The sequence below is a fragment of the Entamoeba invadens genome (assembly GCF_000330505.1).
Source record: "Entamoeba invadens IP1 unplaced genomic scaffold scaff_1105074726617, whole genome shotgun sequence".
Classification (NCBI taxonomy): domain Eukaryota; phylum Evosea; order Mastigamoebida; family Endamoebidae; genus Entamoeba; species Entamoeba invadens.
In genome coordinates, this window is record NW_004440240.1 from 8,188 (window position 1) to 18,423 (window position 10,236).

The following is a 10,236-nucleotide window of genomic DNA, read 5'->3' on the forward strand; positions in this document are numbered from 1 at the left end:
TTATAATACCATCTGGTGTGACATATATTGGTTGTAATTGTTTCAATGGATGCAGTTGTTTAAGCAGTGTTACAATACCATCAAGTGTGATATTAATTGGTAGTAATTGTTTTAGTTGTTGTAGTAGTCTGACTAGTGTAACAATACCATTAAGTGTAACATTTATTGGTGATTGTTGTTTCTATAAATGCGATAGTCTAACAAGTATTAACATATTATCAAGTGTGAGATCAATTGGTGATGGTTGTTTCTATGAATGTGATAGTTTAAGTGATGTTACAATACCATCTAGTGTGACATATATTGGTAGTAATTGTTTCAGTTATTGCAGGAGTCTAATTAGTATTACAATACCATCAAGTGTGATATTAATTGGTGATTATTGTTTTCCATCAAACACAATAGTTCATCTAAGCAAATGAGATAATTTATATATTTCATAATTTGTTCATAATGATAAAAAGTAAATAAAAGTTAAAAAAAGTCGATTAATTATTTACTAAATTGATTATATTAAAGTAATGGTTGCGTCCGAAGAAGGGTTCAAAGCCCGCCCCCCTTTTCCACTCACCTCCTGAGAACAGATATTATTTGAATGTACAATTGTGTAATTTGGTGAGTATAAACCACGTCATTTAAAAATAAATAATAACAAAAGTTAATAAAATAGAATTAAGTGATATAAATAAAAATAGTAGTTTTTAATTAATTATATGAAAATATAGATATTTGTAATTGAAAATATTTATTAATATTTTAAGTAAAATTAGAATATAAATTATGTAGATTTTGAGGGACCTCATTTTTTAAATAAAAATGTTATAATCTGAATTTTCACATAATTCCAGATTCTATTTTTCAAAACTTCAAACTCATATTTTTATTTTTTACAATTTTTTATTTCCCTAAAATTAGCATAAGTACTGAAAAGCAATATATAAATTTAAATATTATATCTATATTGGATATAGTATTTAAATTTATATATAAACTTGATTAAAAAATGAAATTTCTAAAATGTATTTTGGAGAATATGATTATTCTCAATACATAAAAGTAGGGATGAAGTAAAATGGTGAAATAATTTTACTGAAAATTCATGTTTTAGTAAATTATTTGGTGAAACCATTTCACCAAATAGAACTATTTAAGTTTTTAAATTTTGGTTTTGTTTATAAAGAATAATTTAATAAATATCATTTTAATGTTTTTGGTTAAAACAATTTCATCATTTTGAAAAAAATTAAAAATTCAATAATGATTTTTTTTACAATTACCACAATGAGTGGCAATATTCATCTTATTGTAAATATTTTTTACTTATCATAAATAAAAAACAATTTGCATAAAACGTGTTTCAATAAATATTCAAACAAAACAACACTATGTTTAATAAAAAGGTACAAATCAAAAACATATTATTTTAAAATCTAGGATATATATTAAAGAATTAGCATATAAAATACATTGATAAAAGCTCAATCAATTTAATTTATTTTTATAAGCAACAAATATCGAAAATATTTTTTACAACATCTAACCGTGGTTTGGATTGATTAAATATAACATCATATGAAATTATCTGTTTATTTTGTTTTGAAAATGCGCCTGAAAATACTTATTATAATTTAAGACATTATATTTCAAAACAAAACAATTATAATAAAATAATTATGAATATAAATTGTTATATTTTTGATAATTAAAATATGATAATTATGATTATAATATTTCGATTTTATCTATCAGACATATTCTTAAAATAATAACACCTTCAATTTGTTACTTATTATGTCAAGTAACGTTGTTTTGCAATATCAATAAAATAACTATGATATAAAATGCATATTTTTACAAGACAATATTTCTTTTATAATATGAAAATAATGTTTATTTGAAATAAGTTCAAAAACAAAAAGTAAATATCACTTACATACAATCTATGATTCTTTTCATTACATTGATTGATAAGAATAGTTGTTATTTTTAAAATGATATATGGTGGTAAATGATAACCAATGATTTTAAACAAAAAGTGCCTATCGTTTTTATAATGGGTGTCAAATAATAATATAAATTCGGTTGTCTAATCTGAAATAAAAATTTTGTTATTTTTATTTAGTTTTCACTTATATTAACGTATCAGCTTCCGATAAAATAAAAAACATTTTCTCATCAAACATGTGTATATTTATTAAAAAACAACAAAAGTAACATTAGAATTGTTTTTTTTTCAAAAAAAAAATAATTTAATGATATTGGTTATTGTTTGATTATTTTGGTCTTTTTTGTTTTTTTATTCATTTTTTTAACATTAATTGCAATAATAATTAAATGTTGGCAAAAATCGAAAAACTAAATTATTTAATTACAATTAATGAAAATGCAAAATGTTATACTTTTTTGATTTTTGATAAAATGTTTTTTAAAATATAGGGATCTTTAAGATCGTAAATTGGTGAAATATTTTACCAATTTTTTCTCTTTTTTGGTAAACAGGTAAAATGGATTTTACTTCATCAAAAATAATAATTTCAATATTATATTAAATTTGAATACAAAAAACACAGTTTACTATTAACCAAATGGAAAAAATAAGACAAATATATGCGGTTCATAACAGTATTAACTTTCTGTTTATTGTATAAATATTGGTTTCAACTTAATAAAACATGAGTTGCACTTGTATCAATTAAACAATGTGTGTCAAGTAAAAATGTGCTCATTCATCATATTATACTCTGAAGATTTACTTTTGTTCATACAATAGACACCACCTATGACTGCCCCAACAATTACAATGATGACCAAAAGTCCTCCAATGACACCCAAAGTGATCCACAACCAAGTCAAATCATTATCACCATCAGAAGTTGTATTATTTGAGCTTTGGTGTTCACTGTTAGTTGAATTATCTTCTTGGCTGTTATCAGAACTTGCTAAACTAGCAGTTGAACTGGTTTCTATACTATTCTCAGAACTGTCTTGTTGACTGTTTTCAGAGCTATTTTCAAGGCTATCTGAACTTTCTTGGATGTTGCTTGAAGTATTGTCTGAGCTCTCAACCTGACTACTTTCAGAACTTGCTTGACTATTTTCAGAACTGACATCTTGGCTTGAAACAGAACTGTCTTCTTGGCTGTTATCAGAGCTCTCTAAACTGGTAGTTGAACTGGTTTCAATGCTATTCTCAGAACTATTTTGTTGACTGTTGTCTGAACTTTCAACACTGGAATTATCAATACCACTGGACACGTCTACACTGCTGTTGTCTACTGCACTACTTGACTCTTCATTGTCAAAACAGTTCAAATCTTGACCAGGCAGGTAATATTCGATAGAGACTGGCACCGTTGTTGGGTCTGTGTATTGACTCACCACTTTAGTCTCTTCTGAGTACTTGACACAAACACCACAATTGCCATCAGCCAGCGGCTCTCCACATACGATTGGGCCACACTTGTTGTCGCTCACTTTGTTGTAATAGCACTTGTCGCACTTTGTTGCACTCTCACTGCATGTCATACACATGAAATCAGAACACGTGTAATCGCGGCAGTAATTCTCCTTGTATTCACATTTATCAGAACACATGTCGCCACACTTTGAACACGTGAAGTCGTCGTTCATGAAGTATCCATCGGCACATTCAACACACTTCACTACATTGTCGAGATTGGTGCTGTATGTCTTGCAATTGGATGTGTGTGGGACACACACTTGTGGATTCTCAACACTCACTTTGTAGTTTTCAGAGCATTTAGAACAAGCACCAGTGTCGTCCCAAGTCGTGCAATTGCTTCCTTTATACAAACATAAAGTGATATTCTCTGAGACACTTTCAAAAACACAATTTTGGCCAGATACTGAACATTCCTCTGCTGTTGCAGCAACATCACTGCATGTGTACGCAGGGTTGGAACTCACTGAATGTCAATTCATAACTTGAGTTGATATTATTATTAATGATTATTTGTATAATATTTAATAACAAACTAAGACAAGTACCATTTGTCTGTAAAATGTACGCAGCTAAACAGACAGTGCATGTGGTAATGCCAGACTCTGAAGTACACGTGTCACACCCTTCAGAACACGCTGATTGTCAATTCATATTATACAATGCTTAATTATTATAATGAAGTTATTTTTATAAAACACAAGGCATCTTTTTCATAGTTTTGATTTATTGAGTTGATGCAAATATCATCACGTTTTTATTTATGTATAATAAGATATAATATATAATATTATTATTAAACAATAATAACAAACTTTCACATTTCTTTGTTTCATTGTCGTACACAAACGCGTCAGCACACGTTGTACACTCCTCAGAAGCACACACATTACAGTGCTCAATACACAATTTGCAAGTCATTTCAGAGGCATAATACCCATCATCGCACTGTGAGCACTCACTGTTTGTTGACGAGAACAGACAGTGTTCCCCAAAGACGTCTTCTGTTGTTTGACACGTCTTATTACCCAGCAAGACATACCCCGGAATGCATGCAGAACACTCCGCGTCTCCTTCAGCTGAGAACGTGTATTGTGCACACGTCACATCACCGCCTTCTGTCTGTCAGTTTGTCATCAATAACCATACTTTGATAGTATATTTATATTATATACTATATAATAAATATAGTATATTTATTGTATCAAAATAGTAAAAGTACAAACGGTGACACGTCTTGGTAGTTTGGTCCAAATAGTAGCCAGTGACACATGAATCGCACTGATACGCTTCGTCGACCAATCTGTAGTTGATGCAGTAGATGTCCTGTGTCTCACAGAGGTGATCAACAGATGGGTGGTAATTGAGGAAACAATCAGTGCACGTGCAATTGTCATCGTATGCAGAACAATGTGCAACTTCAGCACACTGTGTACAAACGCCGTCAACAAACTTGTAATTGAATGAACACGATGAACATGTGCCATCGGCATTGTATTGCTGGCATGCATAATCGCCCTCTGTTTGTTATTTGTGTATAACGATGTGAATAACAAACCAACACATCTCTTTGTTGTTGCATCAAGTTGATAACCAGTCTCACACTGCTCGCAATTGCCTTGATAGACCTGATCACAGTGTGCCTCACTCTTATCTTTTTGTTATTTCATTTCATTTTATTTATAAATTAGTTGTGAAGATGTTACAAGTAAATACATATTTATAAACAACGTATTGTGTTTTTTTTATAATAAAATTGGCATTATTACTGTTTAACATAATTGCAATATATCAAGATTATATAAGTATTGTAATAAACAAACGAATACAAATACCATCACTCAAAATATAATTGGTCTTGCATTCAACGCATTTGTCCGATCCAGAGTTACAAGAAACACAAGATGCTGTCGAACAGTCGGGGTTAGACTTCTCTGCGTTGATTTGAGCAAACACAAGTGCAAGAACAAGAGCAAACATCTGATTTTGAAGAATAAAAAACGATTTAAATGTTATTGAAAATTTTGTAGGTTTTTTATTATTTGGTATTAAATTAAAACGAAATATTTATAATTATTTACAAAGCAAAAATGACAAAACAACAGTCGATTTTTTAAGTAAAAAATAACATTTTAAAATGTTTGTATATTATAAATATCCTGATTTATTAATATTGATATCTTAATCATAAGTAAAATAAATTACTGATTTCAAAAAAATCGTCAAATTATAGAGGAAATTTGCTGTATTTTTGTTGTTAAATTTTTAAGTTTTTGTATAATATTTTCGAAAAAAACACTATTGTTACTCTTATTTATTCGTTTCAAAAAACCCTTTGTTTTTGACAATGAAAATATAATAATAAAGAATTTATAAAATTATACAGAAACTACTGATTTTATTTGCACAAAAATAATATTTTTATTTTATTTTTTTGTGTAAATAAAAAAAACTTTCTTTGTATTTTGCAATTAATTTGATAATCCAACATTTCAAATTAAAAAGAAATAAGTTAAATAACAAAATTAAAAACGGTGTTACAGTAAGAGGAAATATGGGGATGCTCGAAAAAGGTGGATGCTCGTAACTTTTGGTTAATTTCAATTGAAAATAATAAAATTACTTTTAATTTTGTTATAAATTATTAATTAAAAAATTAATAAAATGAAAAAACCAAAATAAATTTGTATTAATTATTTATTATTATATATATTTTTAATAATAATGAATTAATTAATAATCAGATTAGCATTTCCCACTTACAATTATAAGTTTGAGTTTATTTTATTCATGTATAACACAAAGTCAATTTACTTGGCAAATAATAATCGCTTAAAAATATGTTAAACAATGTTGTGAAACGATTTAATTTTTATATACATTTTATATTTATAATTTATATGGGTTTATAATTAATATTGTCATATTTGATAACACAAAAATATAACTGTGTGATATTCTTATAATGAAAAAGATGTTAAACACAAAAATCACAAATCATATAAAATATTATGTGATTAATGATTTTTATAAATAAAAATTAATAATTACAGGCAAACAACTTAATATCAATAAATATATATAATGACATGTTTGATATTGAAATACAATAATTATTTTCTGTATTTTGATTCGATTAATTTACCATTAATAAATTTAATTTATTTAATGAATTTTCAATTTATTAATTATTTAAAAAAATAATGTGTATTTTTATTGATCATAAACAACATCATTGAGTTGTTTTATAATATCTTATAATTACAAATATAAATAGTTTAATTATATTAAATGGTGTTACAAAATATTATTTTAAAAGTGTATATTTTGTGGATATGTTAATGTTTGAAATGACAACATATGAATTGAAATATAACGCTTTATCATTTTAATTAATTCAAATTCATTTTCCTTTAAACTCTAATAACTTATGTTTAGTTTTGATACATACCATCAAGTGTCCATAAAAATAACATTATCCAATTAACAATATTTAAGTATTACTTCTCATTGAAATTGAAATATAAAAAAAATATTTTATTATAACAAGTTTTTTATCAATTGTTTGAAATTAATAAACTTGATTTGATAAATAAACATTCTAATACTTTTTGTCTTTTTTTATTTTTCATTGATGTATTTAGACAATTAAGTAAAATGTCAAATATCATTATAATCTATGTTTTTATTTAAATATATAATTGTTAATTAAATATTCATAAACACAATTGAATATTTGTTATTTGTTTATTTAAACATATATTTATATTTATATTTCTCTTGTTGTGTCTACTACTTCACACAATAAAAAGTTTGCTTTATTGTTGTTATAAACGGCAGCTTCTTTTTCTATTGTTATACTCAGCGTCTGAGCACAAATAACACAATCAGTTAATTTGTCCAAGTTCGTTTTCATTTAAAAATAAAAGATCTAAAATTAAAAAAACAAAATTGAAAAACAAAACCAAATAACAATAAAAATAATTTATTTTTGGTTATAAATAAGGTTTCTAGACTGACTTTATAACTTTATCAAAAAATAAAACAAATAATAACACAAAATATAATTACAACCAATATATAAGGTTTATATACATAAATACAACATTTACTTAAAAATGTTCAAATATTAAAAAAATTAATTATTTAAAGTTAAATAATGTTATTTATTATTCTAATATTTGTTATTAATCCGAAAAAATAATGTTGTTTAGATCATTCCCATCAAGTGTTTTTACGTATAATTAATTCAAAAAGTTGTATTAAATTATGTAAATAATTGATGTAAAGAAAACAGTGTAATTTAACTATTTTATTTAATACAAAACATAGTTAATTTGTTTCTTTTACCACTTGGTTAAAATAACAATTGGGTTGTTTGTTTTATTTTTTTACTTATGGATAACATTTAGCATTTAGTAGTGTTTTGTTAATAGGTGAATTTCAATCAGCATCAATTGTAAATTAATGATTTATTATTAACCAAATAATATATTTACAATTTAACCTTAGCAAGTCAACTGAATCAATTTTTTTGTAAAAAGGTGAAAACTGGATAAATTTTGTCTAGATCCTATTTATTTTTAAATTAATTAGAAACAAATTCAAAAACACGGGATTGATTGGTTTTTGCGCAAACTAATGGTCTTTACAGACTAGTGTTTCTTATTTTCCATATATTCAAAATTGTCAATGCTTGCTGTTACGAGACGTACACAAAAACTTTCATGAAAGCGCTTCAATTTTTATTTATTTACATTATTTAAATTGGTTTGTGACACGCCGTTCTTAATTAGAGATCTTTTTAGTTTAAATACAAAAATAAAAAAGTGACTTATTTTAAGTAAAAAAATCAAGGATATAAATTATCCAGTTTTCACTTCGTAAGGTTAAAATAGTGTGGTTTAAAAAAATAAAAAATAAGCTATTTTTCTGATTATTTTTTTTTTCAAAAACAAAAAATACAAATTATGGTAGCTCTAGATTCGGACCTAACCCGGGTAAATTGAGAAGTATATTTATAACACTGAAATGTTTTGAGACACTAAGATTTTATTTTTAGTTGTGAGGAAATAATCATATTTTTAAAGTCTATATAAATCTTTAAACAAATGAAAAAAGATAGTTAAAATGTCACTGAACCAAGATAACAAACGAGAAAAAATAATACAAGAAATTTATGATGTCGAAGTGTGTTATGTTAAATGTTTGCAAATAGGTCTTACCCATTATTACAATCACTTACTGAACGACAAACCTCAAATAATTAGCCAAAAACAAACAGAAGATCTTTTTCACTGTTACGACCAAGTTTATTCCACAACCAAACAATTTTTATTGGAACTCCAATCATCAAATGATGCACATACACTCTCTCAGAACATTGGGGAGTTATTTGAAAGGTTTATAAAAAATTTCCAAGCATACTATCAATATATCGGAAACATTCCACTCTCATTCCACACACTCGCTCAACTTGAGCAGTCAAAGACTAACGCAAGTTACTTAGAGCAACTTAAGAATGCCATACCAGACCAAAACAAAGATGGACTTCTATTCTATTTGATATTCCCCGTTCAACACCCCGCTCGCTATAATCTTTTGTTACGTGAATTACTCAAAAACACCCAACAAACCGACTTGGATTATCCTCATTTGGTTGCTGCAATTGAAGAAACCAAAAAACTTGCTGATTATGGAGCCAATGCCATCAATGATGCACAACGAGATAAAGAATTGGTTTTAGTTGAAAAACGTGTTTCTGGGTATCCGGGAACTCTTGTAGATCCACACAGAGTGTTACTTAAAGAAGGAAGTTTGTTGATAGAAAGTGAACAAAAGACCAATTATCAATACATCTTACTCTTCAATGATATTTTAATTTGTGGAAAAGGCGATGAAAAGCACGTGGAAGTGTCTCATGTGTACGATGTTAAAATGATCATTGTAAAAGACATAACAACGCCAGTTAATTCGTTTGAGATATCAATAGACAATACTTCGTTCATTTTGTCTGCCAAAACCGAATTAAGTAAGCAATCATGGATGGAAGCCATCGAAAAAGCTGTGAAAGAGGTAAAACATGTTAAGGAAGAAACTCATGCCAAGTGAGTAACATTATCATTAAATCAGTGATAATGTATCGAACATTTTATTTCGTTTATTAATAAAATATTAATAAATATCTTTTATATATAATATTAATTGATGTTATTATAAAGATATATTAAAATATGATATAATAGAAATATAATATTTTTTATATATAATAGTAAAATCCTTTTATATATAATAGCAAAATCGGTATATTTATTTATTTATTTACAGTTACTATTTTTATTGGTTTTATACTATTAAGCATGTACTATATTAATGGTTAATTTTACTAAATATAATAGTAAAATGTGATACAGTTTAAGAAACGATAGTTAAGATTTGCACTAACTATCGTTTTATTGAAGTTTAGTTCCATAAAAAAAAAGAATTTAGTATATTTTTTAATTTAATTAACTAAATAAATTTCAAAAAAGAGCTAAACAAACAGACACACACATGTTATTCAAAATATAATCACAAGAAAATAACGAGAAAAATGTAAATACACGTAAATGAAAAAAAAAAACGAATAAATGATAAATCGAGAAAGACGAGTAATTTCAAAAACGAAAAAACGAAAAAACGAAAAAACGAAAAAACGAAAAAACGAAAAAACGAAAAAACGAAAAAACGAAAAAACGAAAAAACGAAAAAACGAAAAAACGAAAAAACGAAAAAAC

The 10,236-nt window shown here is 26.3% G+C and overlaps 2 protein-coding genes across 2 annotated transcripts; one reads left to right on the forward strand and one right to left on the reverse strand.

Moving 5' to 3' along the window:
• Positions 1 to 2,706: 2,706 nt before the first annotated feature.
• Positions 2,707 to 5,440, reverse strand: EIN_191950 (hypothetical protein; the record flags this gene model as incomplete). Its single annotated transcript, XM_004255389.1, has 6 exons — positions 2,707 to 3,926; positions 3,997 to 4,098; positions 4,276 to 4,578; positions 4,687 to 4,980; positions 5,019 to 5,114; positions 5,284 to 5,440. 6 exons carry the CDS (start codon positions 5,438 to 5,440, stop codon positions 2,707 to 2,709), a joined length of 2,172 nt encoding a protein of 723 aa, XP_004255437.1.
• A 3,150-nt stretch (positions 5,441 to 8,590) lies between these two features.
• Positions 8,591 to 9,571, forward strand: EIN_191960 (FYVE, RhoGEF and PH domain containing protein, putative; the record flags this gene model as incomplete). The annotated part of the gene is made up of 1 exon (XM_004255390.1): positions 8,591 to 9,571. One exon carries the CDS (start codon positions 8,591 to 8,593, stop codon positions 9,569 to 9,571), a length of 981 nt encoding a protein of 326 aa, XP_004255438.1.
• Positions 9,572 to 10,236: the final 665 nt, after the last annotated feature.